This window comes from Pleurodeles waltl, chromosome 1_2, assembly GCF_031143425.1.
Source record: "Pleurodeles waltl isolate 20211129_DDA chromosome 1_2, aPleWal1.hap1.20221129, whole genome shotgun sequence".
Lineage (NCBI taxonomy): Eukaryota > Metazoa > Chordata > Amphibia > Caudata > Salamandridae > Pleurodeles > Pleurodeles waltl.
This window is the reverse complement of record NC_090437.1, coordinates 1301622738-1301639142: the sequence shown is the minus strand read 5'-3', so window position 1 is coordinate 1301639142 and position 16405 is coordinate 1301622738. Positions and strand designations below refer to the sequence as shown.

Genomic DNA, 16405 nt, shown 5'->3' with positions numbered 1-16405 from the left:
CTCTGTTGAACTGTTGGATGAAATACAGGTTGTTGTCACTTTATGCAGATGAGACAAGGGGATGAGTATTCCCTGAATCTGGACCCCCACAATTCGGGAGACCAGAAGGAGTGCTGACTTCAAGTACGACAGCCTCTGTCTTCTCTCTACCTTGAGACAGTAGGACTACATCCAAGAAGCAGCTGCTTCTTGAGTATCCAAGCCACCGGTAGAAGAGAGAAAGATGTGAATGTTATCAACACAAGTCATCCACGAAAAGCCAAAACCGTGGGTAGCAGCAGCCAGAGGGGAGACAAAGGATGAACAGTGTAGGGCTGAGTGAAGACTCTAGTAGGACACCACTGATTATAGTTTTAGAGGCTGAATGGGAAGGGGGAAGCAAGGAATTGGCTTACATGCTTCCTGTTAGGAGGGAGGCATCCAGCTAAGAGCTAGGTTATTCCTGGAGACGAATCTGTGAGAAGGCTCTGAAGGGAGATAGCGTTGAAGGCTGTGCTAAGATGGAGGAAGGTGTGGGCTGCCTTCACACCCTGATCAAGGAGAAGGCTACGCTCATCCATGACATTAACTTGTGAAAACTCTTAGCTAAGGAGGTGTTGGATATATATCTCAAAATAATACCCTTTCAGGCTTAGAGCACTGCATAAATTATGCAAAAAGGAAGCACGGAACTCTGGGTAGTTCACAAGTTTAGGTGGAAAGCCGCTCCTGTATAGAGCACCCTACATCACCAGCGACACTCTAAATCAGAGAAGTTTCAAAGCATAAGCAAGTGTGCTCCGGCCCTGGGCCCCCACCTTTTAGGGGGGCCCCTGATAGATCAGCTCTGTTCTCCACACAGTCCTGCCCTGATGACCATGAATGATTCTTAAACATAAATTGTTTTAATTACCATTTTGCTTTCATTTATTTTAATACGAGTGATGTGTGGGAGTCTATTACAGACCTCTTTCAGACAAATGTTTGTTTGCCAACACCATGCAACATCCATAAAAAGGTTCCTTTTCTATCTAAACAGGACCTCACATATGAGAAATGGCAGTCGGTGGCAGAGGTTATCTGCAATAATATTACTGATCTGTTGCTGTGTTCCAATATTGAAAACACATATCACTATCCCTGAATATTACTGTGCAGTGTCAGTGACCTTGTCAAAGAGGGCATGAAAAGCTGAAATTGGATCATAATTTAAAGCTGTTCGAAACAGGGCCCCCCCAAAATACGTTTGGCCCAGGGCCCCCAAAATCCTTAAGATGTCCTGGCTCTAAATTTGCTCACCTTAAATGTCTGTTTTTCTAGCAGAGTTTTTAAGCATAGGGTTAGCAGAGTGGCATTTATACAGCAAAGTCTTTGAGCATATATTTAATATCAAAATTAAAAGGCATGTATTAGAAACGAAAATGTCTGTATTTTCATAACACCAGCTAATGTGTTGTGAAAAATGGCTGAATTTCCAAAGTAAACGTAAAGCTCACATTTAAGTGATAAATCTTGCAGCATTAGAGAGACTTATTACTCACATTATTACCTTGGTGCCAGGAGCATTGCACCTATGCCAGTTATCTATTAACCAAATAGCCAAATTGGCAATGCATTTTTCACATTATTGCTAGCGATGCTGCCTGATACACTGAGGTGATCATTGCTGACAGTCTTGTATGGGGCGACCACCAAGGTAATCTTGTCTGCTGGGGTCCCTATTACAACACTAATAATATTAGCAGCTCTGTTTGATTTTCATTGAACAAAATTACCTATTACTGCAGAAAAGGTTGGAAGCCCCTGGCCTAGTCGAATTACACATGGAATATAAAGTTACTTGTGATTCTTTTAAAATACACCTTAAGGCAGAAGGTTCCCCAACTTCCTGCTTACCATAAAATAAAATCATTGTTCACTGTGCTACACAAAATCATTTAGGCAAAGACAATAGTTATGCAAGAGAGGGGGAGGGGGAGTCAAAAAAGTTCAGTTTTGTGATTTAGCACCAAATATCCTGTGTAGCCCATTTATAAGACCTTTTTGTTTCTTTGCGTAAGCTATCTGGGGCACAGGGAAATTATGTGATTGCCAAAGATCACACCAGTGAAGCATTTAAGACAAGCTCAGACCAGATCTCAGCCAGGACCTCACAACTTCAAATGAGCACCGTGAGGAGCATGTGCTGAGAATGTAAACAAATCAATGGGATCTTACAACGTGTACGGGACACTGTACATAAGAGATATTGGGGCATATTTACAAGCCCCTTGCGCCAACTTAGCGCTGCCATAGCTGTCATTTTTCTGATGCTATGGTGGCGCTAACGTGGCTTTTCTGCCGCACTATATTTACAAAGTGGCACAATGCATGCACTGCACCACTTTGCAACCCTGTGCACTGCATTATGTCTGCATCAGGCTTAATGTATGCAAGGGGGGGTGACCCTCGCAGGGAGATCCAAAACAATGGCGCAGTGAAATTTACGACATTTCACTGCGCCATTTTTTCGGTCATTTGCAAAACTCCTGCTCAGAGTAGGCGTTAAAATGACGCATCCATTATATTCAATGGGCCTCCCTGGGCTTTGCTGCACTAGCATCAAACTTTTTGAGGCTAGTTTAGCAAAGCACCACAATAGCGTCAAACATTTTGATGATATTGTGCTAACGACTGCCATGGTGCACCGTATTGTAAATATGCCGCAACCATGGTGTTGTTAGGTGCCGGTAGAGGGGTGCAAGAAAAGTGGCGCATCATCTATGATGCGCCACTTTCTTGTAAATATGCACCATTGTACTTTTTAGCAAATTTCTTCTGTTGGCAATTGATATCATCGTACAGAGTTACAACACAGTACACCACCTTGCTAACATTTGTATAGCACTTTGTCACCTCTCTATAGCTAGTTCCTCATATTTAAAACTTATTATGTTCTTATTCCACTAGAAGCCATCGATAGAAACCATGATTCCAGTTTTATTTTGTCTTGTATTTTTTTTTTTTTGCTGTTGGTGGCAGTATCTGGTAGTGGGATGACTGGCATCTACTGATGCTGATCCAAGAAGTATATGAACTACTAATCAGGTGTATAACATCTTTACACCACCTGAACTTGGCAGCCAAGGAGTTTTACTACTAACATTTTTACTACTAAGGGTGTAAGCAAAACATCACAATGTTTATCTGGGTGGTTATTTCAAATGCAAGACTAAACCGCTGAAATATAATCCATGTTTTGGTGTCCAAAATGTAGATGCTGATTGTCAAGATTTCCAGTGAGTAACAATGAGGATATGGGTACTGGGCAGTGTTGAAGCACAAAGCATGGACACCACAGGTAAGCAAATGAAAGAGTGTTATTAAAGGAAGATGAGAAATTGAGTGAAAAAGAAGAGTGGATGGCCCAAAAATGTATGTGGAAGGAATGTTTTGGGATATTGCAAAATGATTGGTCAGAATTATCTGAAGATGAAGGGATTTCACCTAGGACAGATAAACTTATTGTGTAGTAGGTTTGAGAAATACATTGATGAAATAATTGTATGAGAGGATAATGGGAATCAAATAGAATGCAAGATGTGATGTGATGCCTTGTAGTATGAGTGATAACTCTACTATGATAAAGGAAACATCAGTAATGCTCACAGATTACTCACAGTCGACGTGGACGGAGAAGGTGTGGATATCCCATTTGTGTATAAAAGGATGAATGGCCAACACATTTCTTATTGGTATTTTATTTTTCAAAATGTCCTGAGTGAGTTTAACAGTGAAATAAAGACTAAAATAGCAATAGAAACTTCACTCATGACAGAATAATGTCCATAAATAGTAAATACTGATAATGGTCTGGAATTTACTGCCCCATATCATCCCGCAGAAAATGGACTAGTTGAAAGTTTTAATCATGTTCTGGCAGATTGGGCAAAACAATCTGTAATGGGATGGAGAGTTGAGAAGAATGTTGTGAGACTCTCATACCACTCACCATTTTACAATAGAGGAATCTACTTTCTGTTTGCTGAGAGGACCTTGCACAAAAGTATGTCCTCCATGGTTGGAGAGGTGCGGGGTTAAAAGATGTAACAGGGAGAAGATTGATACAACGTTCAGAGAGACACAAGAGAAGTGCGTAAGCAACCATGGGTTTTTAGTAAGAATTTAGCTAGCAGAAAAAGGGGAGACAAAGTTGTCATTGTTCAAGTGGCTAGAAAAAGCATAGGGCAACACCTTTGTGTTGGAAGGGAGAAAAGTGTGGAACGTTAGCATAGTGTACATTGTAACTCGGTGATATGGAAAAAGAAGGGTGAATGATGTACAGCAGAAAGCTGGAGAGAAGAATACTGAAATGAATAGAGGTGTGGCAGTAAACCATGGTGAAAGGGACTGAAGGTGTGCACTGAAATTTAGATTACATAGTGTGAATGTAGTTAGCTCGGTTTATATGTAGGTGGCACATATTTGTGTATATTTTAAGGTTCACCTGCAGACAGCATTTAGCTGTCTGTTGTGGAAAGACCTATTGTTAAACATACCAAAACGTACAGTGGCTTTAGGTTAGCCTATTGCGTACTATTAGTTTAGTTTCTTGTCTCTCTCCTTTTCTTGATTCTTATAGGATGGCTTTTCTTCTTCTTATTGTATTTGGTCTGCCCCTGGAGCACAGATTCTTTACTATTCCTTTGATTGGATGACTTAATATCCTTCCACTGCTCACATTCAGAGAACTACTTTATTTTTTCACTTTCGGCATCAGTGCGAGTGGATATGTTTTCTTGCTTCCCCCGCAAATATCTACCCTTACCCATTCTGTGTTGCTCATCCACTTTCCCTAACCTTTTTTTTTTACTTTTTATTTTTTATTTCGTTCCTATAGGTCCACTCATCAGTTGCTCTCCCACCGCTCCAGTCCTTTGAAAAGAAAGGTTTAAAAAAAAAAAAAAATTGGGGAGGCAATCAGTAGGAGTATGGTTCTATGGCACTCCATTAAAAAAAAAAAAAAAAAAAGCATATTCATGCAACTTTACGTTCGTTTTTTTATGTGTGTTTATTTTAACTGGTGTCTGCTATCTTGGAACAGGTAAAAAAAAGAAAAATTGCGGCCACATCATTCCATAAGAACTTGCATGTGGGGTGACACCTGCATACATCACACTGTGCTGTCATACTTGCTCATGCGTGCACACACTTTTTTTTATAATGTTTTGATTTGTTCGCTAATGCTGCATAGCATCAGCAAGTAGCGTGTGCAAGGCCAAAAGGTCTCAAAAGCGAGAACTACTTTCTTTATAAGGGGAGGTGATGTGTTATGTTCCTATTACATTGGAGCTCAGTATAGAAGCCATGATTACAGTTCGATTCTACCTGGGAATGTGTTGCAAGGAAATCTTGAAACTGATGCCAGGTTCTGCCAGTGTGAAGACTGGCATCTATTGGCTGTGATCGAAAAGGAATACAAACTACTGATCATGTGTATAACTCTTATAAAACTGATTGTAAATAAATAAGGAGTACTAGCTGAGCTAAGCAAGCCTATCCAGAGGTAACAATGTTGTCACCAAACGGCGAAGTCTCATGTCTTACCTAAGAAGTCGTCAAAAGAGAATCTGTCATTGTCCCATATCTGAAGAATAAAATGTGGAGGAATTTTATTTTCTGTGCGATCCAAGCTCCAAAAATGTTCCTGTGTAAAACAAGAGGAAAATAATCAGGTATAAACAGATAATCAACCATCATACATATCGCCCGAAACGCGTGATCATGCTTCCAATCGTTCAAGAAGCATGCAAACTGGAGGGGGCTGCACATGAACTTTTTGTGGTGATTTAGCAACATATTCTTATGAGAATTTGACCACATCCCAGAAATGGCTACCCACACATGCATCTGCCCACCAAGTTCACTAAAATGTGATCCAGTATACCAGTCTTGTCTTGATACACTGTGTATGGTTGGTGGTCCTTCCGTGCTATCAAATTATATGTGACAATCTTCAACCACTAGGGTGGAAACATTGGATTTGACCCAAGAAAGACCTCAGTGCACCTCTTTCATGGCTCACATGTTAACAGCACTTCTCTGAACACAGCAAAATTCACAGGACAGCTGCTAAAGTTACCACTTCTTGAAGGACCAAAACAGTGTCCATAAAATGGTCCTACAAATCCAATCAGGGCACGCTTCAAACTGCACCTTCAAGAACACTGCAACAAGACTGAAGCTCTCGAACACGGAAAAACCACGCACCTGTCAGATCAGCTCTCCATCCCTATCCTACGAGGAGTGCAATTCCTCCTCCGCTACACTAGGTGCATGATGAGTTGCAACGTTAACCTTTGTGACAGTATCATGGCATATTTCTGCTGCACACGCACCGCATTCAACTTCACCCACATGCACACCTCTCCCACCTCTCGTGTAGGTTCTGTCCTGCACTGCATCCAAAAAGGCAGCTGTGCAACAATGCCACAAAATGCAAGGGCCCAGATTTACTAACCTCTTGTGTTGCTCTTGCAAGGCAACACAACGGTTTCAGTGATATTTACTGAGCCCAACTTGTGTTGCTCTGCGTCGCTTAGTAAATTCAGAGTGACACAAGGCAATGGAAATCGCTAGCTTGTGGTACTCTGCATTGGGAAGGTGTTCCATGATTGAAGTTTGGGCATATCCCCACATCCACTCATGAATTTTGAGGCATTCCCAGATTTACTAAGGGGAGCCTTTGCAATAGAGGTGTAACAACGAGAAATATGTTTATATCTCCTCGTTATTTCTTGTTTCTAGAAAGAGGAAAATTACTCTGAGGATTGCTTTGTGCAGGAAGGTTTACCTTCCTGCACAAAAACAATCCTGCCTGTAATGCAGGCATGTAATGCACCATGATGCAAGGGGGCCTGAATAGGTGCTAGGCAACTCTCAGGGCACCAGCACACAGACAGCAGGAATGCCCCATGTCTTAGATAATATGGAGCATTTCTGCACTCTCCATTTGACACAACACAGCGCAGCAAGTCGTCTTGCGGCGCTGTGTGGCGTCAAATGTTACTAAATCTGGGCCTCAATAACATATTGCAAGGCAATGCAACACAAGTAAAAACAACATGACATAAAGTAACATACCGTAACTCACAAACATTGCTGTACCCCTTCAGTGAAGAATTGTGGCTCAATGGTTAGAGCGGCAGACCCTGATGCAGAGGTCTGGCCTGGGACCAGGGTTCAGTTCCCGCCTCAGCGGGTCTTGGGCTCAATTTCCTTGGACCTGATAACTCTCACCTCAGTGCCAATCTAATCATGGGTCCCACTCTGTAACACTGGGCAATAGCTTGCTTAATCTCCACAACAGAGCTGGGATGCCTGGCTTCACCTTGGGGGTGTCCAGAAGTGGGCACTTCACTGGGAAAGCCACGAAGGGTTCCACAGCAGTATGTGTAGAGTGCCAAGATGCCTGACTCACAGGGTAAAAGTGTGCTATACAAGTATGAAGTTTACAAGTTTTACTTCTGCTGTTTACAAGCATGTTAGGACATTTGGACTGTTGCTATCTTTTTTTGCCCCTAGCATTAATGTTTACTTGCTGCACGCCATGTGTGTTAGACTCCTCGTGACTTCCAGAGTCAGACATTCAACTTTACTTCCTGTTTGGCTTCTGAGCGGTCAGCCTAATAATGTGAGCTGTGCTTTTTAAGCACTAAAATACTGCAGCCTAGGGCATCAACAGAGTAACTTATTGGACCAAAACCACACACCATTTGAACACATTTCTCCCTATCCCATGGCGCTCAGCGTAGACTGCCTCTCCTTATGATATCCCCATGCAATGCCTTAGCCAGGCTGTTCTCTAAAATCCCTTTAACTCTGCACCAGTTGGTAAAACTCATCTGGGTGACCTCTGATGTGCGGAGCAAGATGGCGACAGGATCATGGAGCCACATGGCCCAGGGAGGACGGTGCCACAAGTGAAGACCATTCCAAGCACGTGCCGGAAGGGAAAGCAATGGATGAAACTTACATGTCACAGGAGTCCCTGATAGTAAAGCCCAGCATTCATTGCATGGTGCACTCAAACTTCTGACCTTATTCAATTTTGTAGGAAAAAGAAACGGAGGCTGATGATTCTCGATGCTGGCAGCAGTAATGTGGAATTTCGTGCTGAACCCTTAATTGCCAATACTTAAAGTATTATGTTTCATAAACACCAAATCACATGGTGGTGTGCTCATCTGAATGTTGCTAAGGCCTTGTTTCAGAGAAAATCTTATTAGGGTCAGATCATTTCTCCTACCATTTCAGTGCCAAGAAGGTCTTTGGCGGTACAAGAGCTGTGGCAAATGCAATACACTGTGGGGCATTTTTATGACAAAGTGTCGCAGTGCAGGACGTCACGTGCTGTGCTGCAGTGTCACTGGGAAAGGGCAGGAATGCGCCGTATTTAAGGCAGTACAGTGCATTCCTGCCCTTTCCCCTGCGCTGGCGCACAGTGGGCTGCCTAACGCCAACGCAGGCCTGAGCTGCAGGCAGGATTGTTTTCATGCAAGAAGGGGAACCTGCCTGTACAAAACAATTCTGAGAGGCGTGCACCTCTTTCTATGTGTGCTGCAAATTGCAGCACTCGAGAAGGAGGAAAAAACAGGAGAAATACAAATATTTCTCCTCTTTACACCTGTCCTGGGAGGCGTACTGTTTTGGCGCATTCCCAGGTTTACGTGCTCTTGTAAATCTGAGAATGCGTCAAAAACCATGGATGTGAACACCTATGAAAATGCCTCCCTGGTGCAGAGCACTGCAATGCAGTGATTTGCGCTGCGTTACTTTACTTGCAAGGCGGCCTTGCGTAGCTTCATAAATCTCACTTTTCTTTTGCGTCGCTCTTGCACCACGTTGCATGGTGCAAGAGCGATGCAGAGGGGCTCTTGAATATGCCCCTATATTGCTGAACTGGGTTGTGAACTGGCTGAAGGACAGCAGGTCACTAGAGCTGGGCCAGAGGGCTGCAGGGAACCTGCATGGGCCACAAGGTAAACTCATTGGCCCTCTCCCTAAGCCGGGTCTGGTGGCTTAGTGGACTAATGCGTCCAGTGTAGGGGCCTGTGTTTGACCTCATGGTCACAGGTTCAAATCCTGGTGGGTCTACTCAGCATTTATCCAAAACTTGTAAGGTTGATAAAATGAGTACCATTGAGTTGGGTAACAATAAACATCTGTTATTCAGTGCCAAGAGGCCTATGGATGAACGTGCGTTTTACAAATACACAGCCAAAGGTGAGGCCAATAGCACATTGTTACTACTCCTACCTTGCATTTGTACAGCACAAAATATGCAATCAGTGTGACATTTTGCAGTATCCTGGGGGTGACTTTCCAGAGGACCGAAGCACTGATTGTAAATTTCGACCAGACTGCTGCAGAGGCCAAGGCTGGTGGCATTCCTCAATGAGTCGAAATTTCAGTAACTTGTGAAAGAAATCTCCCGCCCCAAGGGAATACCGCATACTGTATACACCACCGACCCAGGAATATAATAACAAGCGTCTATTCCCACCAGGACTGGTTTCATGCATTAAATCAGAAAATTACTTTCAGACTCCCAAACTTTCAAACTTCTTCTCGAGTAGTCAGTGTATCTGCGCCCTTTTTATATAAGTGTAAATAAATCAAGAACTTACATAAATAAACTTTCCCCGCAAAGTTTACAATTACCATTCCTTTTAATCATCCCGTGCAATAAAATCCCCTTTTAAATGGGATCATTAGCAGGGCACAATACGGAGTTGCAATCATCTTGGAGGGCTTTGAAGAAGTCACGCTTCTGTTGCAGCTCTAACTCGTAAATTTGCCTCCCAGGGGTGGGCATCTGGGTTTACGCTGGTCCACACTGACCTTTAAATGCCACACGTTGGCTCTGTCACGCGCTGTACGCGACTCTTTACACTCATTCCATGATGTACAGTGACATGTTGATGTGATGCTGGGGTGCATAAGTGAACATAATGGGGACTGGAGGGTCCATTCGACATCCCCAACAAAGTGGCAGGAACCTCCCCCGCCACGCCTCTCCTCTGTCCCACAATTCTAAAAGTTGTCCCAGGTGTCGAAAAGTTTGGACAAATATGTTGGTGTCTGCAGGAAATTAAAACAATGTGATAGGGGTTCCCTTAGGTCAAAGGTTGCAATTCACAGTATCCCATGAATCCTTTGGGGATCTGGTTGGGTGGGTCCCACATTGGCGGGACTGCAAGTGGGAGATCCTGCTCATTTATCAAGTGCTACCAGATACCAAGTGGGTTGATATTTCTGGAAGGATCTGGTATGAATGAGGGAGTATCTTCTTGGAAGAGTCTGGGTTACCTTCAAATGTAGATTGATTGATTCGGTTAGGAAAGAAGGAAGATGCTCTATACATTTTAGAAAAACGATAGGAGGCAATAAACTACCTATAAAACCTTATATCTTTTTGATTAATATATTATGGACACTGTCCTGTAAAATGCAGAGCAGGTGGGCGGAAAGGTTTAGTTATCACATGTGCTTTACAACATTTGCAAAGCATCAATCTAACCATCAGTTCTTATGTGATAATTTCATAGTGCGTTTGTGCACCTTCTAAGTAGTCGTAACACAACAATTTCGAGACAGCTATGCAACACATTACAGGTGCAATGTCACTTTTAGTAAACCACTCAGTCTCATTTAAATGATCGAAAACTATGCACATGATCTACCCAAGAGGAAGTCGAATCTTTAAAATGTGAGTGCCAAGCTTTTAGCTTTGCCAATACTTGTTTCCTCTGGCACTGCCAAAAAGGAAAAAAAATGGTCACTGATGCCTTACAATCTGCAAGCATGGGCAGCCATTATGGAATGGTTTTACTTTATGAGAAAAACCACTGCAAGATGTCCGCTGGTGCTTCACCACACATGCACTCTCGCAAGTGAGTAAAAACCACTGCAAGATGTCCTCTGGTGCTTCACCACGCATGCAGTCACAAAGGTGAGCTCCTTGGAATATTTTTTTCTAATACAAATATTCCATAATAGCCACACAATCGTGTGCATGTGTGGTGATGCATTCACATCCATTTTGGCATTTTAATTTCAAGTTCAATATGCCATTCCAAGATGGCCAATGGTCATTTAACAACTGTAAATTGATTAGTCATCCTGGGAACTGACATTTAGTGTTTGATGGGGGTGAAGGGTTGGTCTGCAGTCTCTATTCTTGGGGGTGAGAAGGGTCCTTGGGTTGAGGCCTGTCTTTTCCCTCTTACCTGATCACTGTTCAGCTGCTAATAGTGATGAAGCAGAAAATGAAGGTTTTGATTTATTAGAGCGTAAACGTAGTGCTGCAATAATCATGTGTGACTTTAACCGAACTAATAAAGATTGTACGGGGACAAAATGTGCCCTCAGAGTAGTTTGCCAACATTTATAAGCGTGCTTTATATAACGTGGTGTATTAGAATTGCACTAATCCGACATAATCATAAACGTGTGCCACGATTTGCTTGTTTGAAATGTTTTAGCTTAGCATTACTTTAGTGGAGGCTTCGGCCTAGTTGCCTGGTCTCACGGTTTAGATGCTCGTATTTTTCCACTGTGCTAATAAACGTGTATTTTTGCTTGAAGCTGTACTTTTCCACAGAAACCGTTCACATGCTTATCTTAAGGTTTCGTGCCAGCCTGGCATATTTTCTCTTTACTCCAAGGTCGATTTGCAGGTGTGGACAATGGAGGCTCTGAAAGTGAGCTAATTGGTAGACAATGTTGCAACTTGCGTACCCATCTCCAAGGATAATGTATGCTTAAGTAAAAGCTTGAGAACTGTCGTTTTTGATTGGACAATTTGAAGCTAACCTATGAACCCTCCAATGGAGACCCTACTGGATTTGAACTGTTGTCTATAAAAATCAGGTGCACGAGAAGAAAGTAGCCATTACCAGCTCGATACCCCCCATTTTGACTTCGTAGCTATTATGGCCCACTTTGCTGCGACGCCATTTTGAGAGACTTTGATGCTTTCTCTAATCGAGAGAAAGAGACTTTAAATGATTCTGGCCCTAGAGACTTTAACTTTGATTTGATCCCTTTGCATGAAGTAGTAGTTTTACCTTGCCGCCGTGAGGCAATTGCCCCGTTCACCCCTGCCCCTTTGCCCCCGTCCCACGCCGATCGAAACGGTCCCATGCTGATCGAAACGGTACCTGTGAGACGAAGACTTCCTTGTATGCTGATCGTAATTGGTAAATATGAAAGAAAATTGTACAATTGCATTGTGTTTCTTTTAGGTAACCAACTGCTGATTTTGATGAGATCCCTAGCTAGGAGTTTTCTAAATTTATGTTGCTAAATTGTTTTTGCATGAAGTCCCACATGCCGATGCTAATTTGAGGTTAGACGAGGATTCCTTATGTCGCACAATGCAATTTGAGATCTTGTTATGCTGACTAAATGTATGCAATAAGCTCATTACAGATTATCGTATTAGTGATTTGCATTGCTATTATCGAATGCCTTGTGATTCAAATGCTACATAGATTGCACCTGTTTCGCCGCTATGGACAGCTATTAATGTTCATTTATGTTTATCATTTGGTGTTGAGACACATTTATATCGTGCTAGCTTTGTTAATATAGGGAAATAAATTCACTAACTTTGCAATAAACTGGTGTGGTTATTCCTGGCTGAAAGGTCAGGGTTCGCCGAAATGTATTCTGGATTAATTGTTAAGTGTTATGTTGATCAAGGTATTGCTTATGTTCGATATTGATTATTGATTTTAATGAAATTGATTGATTAAGAGTACAGAGAGTTCCCACTTAGTCAAAAGATTCATCGGCCTAAAGAGCGTCCGAACACAGGTAAATTATTACTACGGACCGCTCTATCAATAGCCAACTGCAGAGAGCTCACACCTCTTTTGTGCCTCTGTTGTTTATACCTCAGGCTTCTGACTTCTCTTCTGTGAGAAGCATCACTCTACACAAAAGGCTGCGTCTGGAGGCATTTTTTATTTAGCTCTTTATTAGCATTTATAGCAATAGAGAACAGCGTGGATCTGCAATGAGTCCCATTTTGAAGAACTGCATTGGGGTGCGGTAAAGGGGGAGTGGCAATCTAAAGTGTACCAAGTGCCCTTGTAATCTGGGGAGAGTGTCTCCAGCTGTCCGCAGCAGAAGGACCATTGTTTATGTGTTATGGGGGGGTCCATGCCCACCTCCCATGCCATACATGCTGGTGGCACAGAGAACTGCATGATGGTATAAAGGAGAGTTATTAGCTTGTGTTGCGAGGGGTGGTGAGCATGTGTTCTAATGCGGGGAGTGTCGGTGGGGGGTGAGTATGTACCGTGTAATGCACAGCAGGTGGCCCTACGTTGGCAGTATGAGAGGACAGGTCTAGTGTGTTGGGAGCTGAAGGTGCAGTAGTTTTGAAAGGCAGTCTGAATTTGTCCTCAGGGTACAGGTCTAAACAAGCATTTACAATGCAACGGGTCTCGCGTTTGCTCATGTTAGAGCTGATCGCGTTGTAAACTCCTAACCCGACTTTTCACTTATCGGGCAAAAGTGCATTTATGTACATAACCCGAAAAAGTGAAATTAACTCTGTAAAGCGCTCGACTTCTGCCAAGCGAGATCGCGCTCGTAAATTAGAGAAAAAGAAGTCCACGAGCCATATGGAAAACAGCGAGCCTCGCATGTTTTCTGTACTTGGTCGCTGCGCTCGAGGAGGGCTAGCTACCGGAAAAGGCATGACGTATGCGTGCCTTCGACTAATGAAAGCAAGCAGATTTTATTAGGCAAGCCCACGAACCAATAAAAACACTGACGTGAAGTTGACAGGGCTCCGAGCCCTTTTCTAAATACTAAAGCGTCTCGCTGCGATATGCATGCGCGAGCGCATGCAACGGAGGCTCGACCATAAAAAGTGTTGATGTTATGGCTACACGCCCACAATCTGGCACCCCGATCTTAAAGGGGTGCTACCTGGCGGTTTTGGCCAAGAGGGATGGAGGGAGCATAAAGGTAAGGCAGCCTAGCTCGCATCCTCAATCCATCCCATGCCCAGCGCACACATTCTACAGTGTCATTCTCCACCCTCTGTGCCTTATAAGGTAAGTAGAGTGCTGTGGTCAGGGGCCATAGGGCTGCACGGTCTGTTTCTGTGGCCGTGTGGGGCTGGGATGGTGTCGAGTAGATCCAATCGTGTAAGTACTGCGTCTGTGAGCATAAGGTGTATAATGTCATGTCAGGCGCTCCAAGACCTCCCTGATCAGGTGGCAAAGTAAGGAGTTTCCACAATATGCGTGGTTGTTTGCCAGCCCAGACTAATGAGGTCAGACCTCAAGCGCCACAGTAACCGAGCAGTAAGGGGAGTAGGTATGTTAAAAGAGAGATAGAAGACTTTAGGTAAAATATCCACTTAAGGCACAGCTTTTAGTTTTAATTCTTTCTAGTCAGCCTTGTTGAATCTCTCCCCATTTGTAGCGTTATCTTACTATGTCACCCACACTTCAAAGAAGCCTTTTTCTCCTTTGAAATTGACCTTTTTTTTTGTGACAACAAATGTTATCTGCTTCCAAATGTATTTTCACTAAGACATGAACATGGGTGCAATTAGTTACTTTATGTGATGGGATTTTTTGCTAAATATAATTTTTTCTTTTACATGCATGGGGAGATTACCTTATTTGCTCAGAATCACAGGGCTGACACCTAACAATCATTGGCAAAGCCAATAGGTCTCATCTTTGAGACTACTGGTTTGGCCATTGTCTTTTGTTCATGCGTACACCATAGGCATTGTTCACTTTGGCAATCATTGTAGTCATGCTATTTAGCAACGTGGCTTGGGAGCAGGCTGGCTAATAATAATGATAATAATAGAAAAAGGACTATGATGCATTACGCGCTAATGCACTAAAAAAAAAGTGCATTAGCCCTGGCAGCGTGATAGCACTTTTTAAATTAGTTTTAGCTGCACTGCAAAGAATCCGCCCTGCTCGCCCTCTCCCAATGTCAACATGGTCCTGGTCACTCATCCGTACCCCTCCACGCCCACCTGCCGCTAGCACTGTCATGGCGGCCCGTTCCGGCACACACCGGTGATCGCGCGAGCGCAACACTTCAGCCTTAATTTTTCCATGACCTACGTCACAATATCTGCTTGCTCCCTTGCAACCACAAAACACCCTCCCAGGGTCTCCCAGGGGATCGTGAAACAGGAAATGGAAAATATTTTTTTGCCTCCCAGGCCTATGAAACAGAACACACTTTGGGTACTTTTTGCATTTCCATTCTCACCAGCAACACAAGCGCAGCAAGACACATTGCATACCCCAATACACCACCTGGAGGCTTTTCACCTCATTTGTTTTTAAATGTCTATGAAAGATCCAATTATATAAATAGAATGAATGAATGCATCTCTATCTAAACCACCACATAGTTTGTCATTGCTCATAGTTTAATTATCCCTGACGGCTATTTTTTTTTTAATTTTACAGTATTCATGTTCACTCTGGAACTCTGACTCACGGACTTCTGCACTTCAATCAAACATCGCGCCATCTTCGCTTGAATTAAAGGAAATGAAAGCACGCCACCATGCCAAGGATTGAAAGCGTACAGTTTTAATAAAATCCAATGCCCTCTCAGCATAACGGCCGGATTTTTTGGGGGCGAAAAATAAAGAAACAAAATTGATGAGTCAGTCACAGGAATCAAGTGCGTCACCCACGCTAATTCCAGAGCTTTTATGGTTCACGTATATTCATTTAAATTACAATTTGTCCCTTTTTTCCTTCGTTTTTAACTGCCTGAGTCACACGTTCGGGCGATTAAAAGGTACAGAGGAACACACAGCCCTATTCGATGTTTATGTTTGATTTATAACTTATGTTTTATTTATAACTTTATTTTAGAAAATTGTGATAATATCGACCTGTAATGAGCCTATCAAATTACTACACAAAAGGCTCTTTATTGCCTGAAGGTTTGAGATGTATAAAGCAAGCGTTATTCTGTGGAAATAGATTTATGTTTTGCGAGCACATAGCACATGTGAAAGTGTGGATTAGAGAGGATTACATGCTATATATATATATTTATGTATATACATATAACTTCACTGAAAAAAACAAAGGTTACAGGGATGTTATAGTTAGGCTTAGAATTCACTCCTACAAAACCAGAGAAATTCACCTGTTATAGTTAAGAGTTATCTCAAGTAACTATACCTCGTGCCCTAAGGGAACTATAACTCACGTTAACGGTGGTGATGCCGGGCCCTGTAGGATGGGTTCCCCGGGGCCGAAATCGCCCGGGGGAAAAAAATTAGAAGGGCGTGGCCTGTGGGATGGGGTCCCTGCGGCTGAGATCGGCTCAGGTGGGGGGTGTCACACGGCTCACCTACCCCCAAAAAATA

At 42.9% G+C, this 16405-nt stretch overlaps 1 protein-coding gene across 10 annotated transcripts in view; it reads right to left on the bottom strand.

Annotated features, from left to right (window-relative positions):
- The window catches only part of DYSF (dysferlin), a 794684-nt gene that overhangs the window by 23787 nt on the left and 754492 nt on the right, over positions 1-16405 (bottom strand). For all 10 annotated transcript variants that reach the window (XM_069205583.1, XM_069205587.1, XM_069205579.1 and 7 more), the window contains one exon: positions 5566-5665. In XM_069205583.1, coding sequence (XP_069061684.1) covers positions 5566-5665 — 100 coding nt within the window. The remainder of the gene's footprint in view (positions 1-5565; positions 5666-16405) is intronic.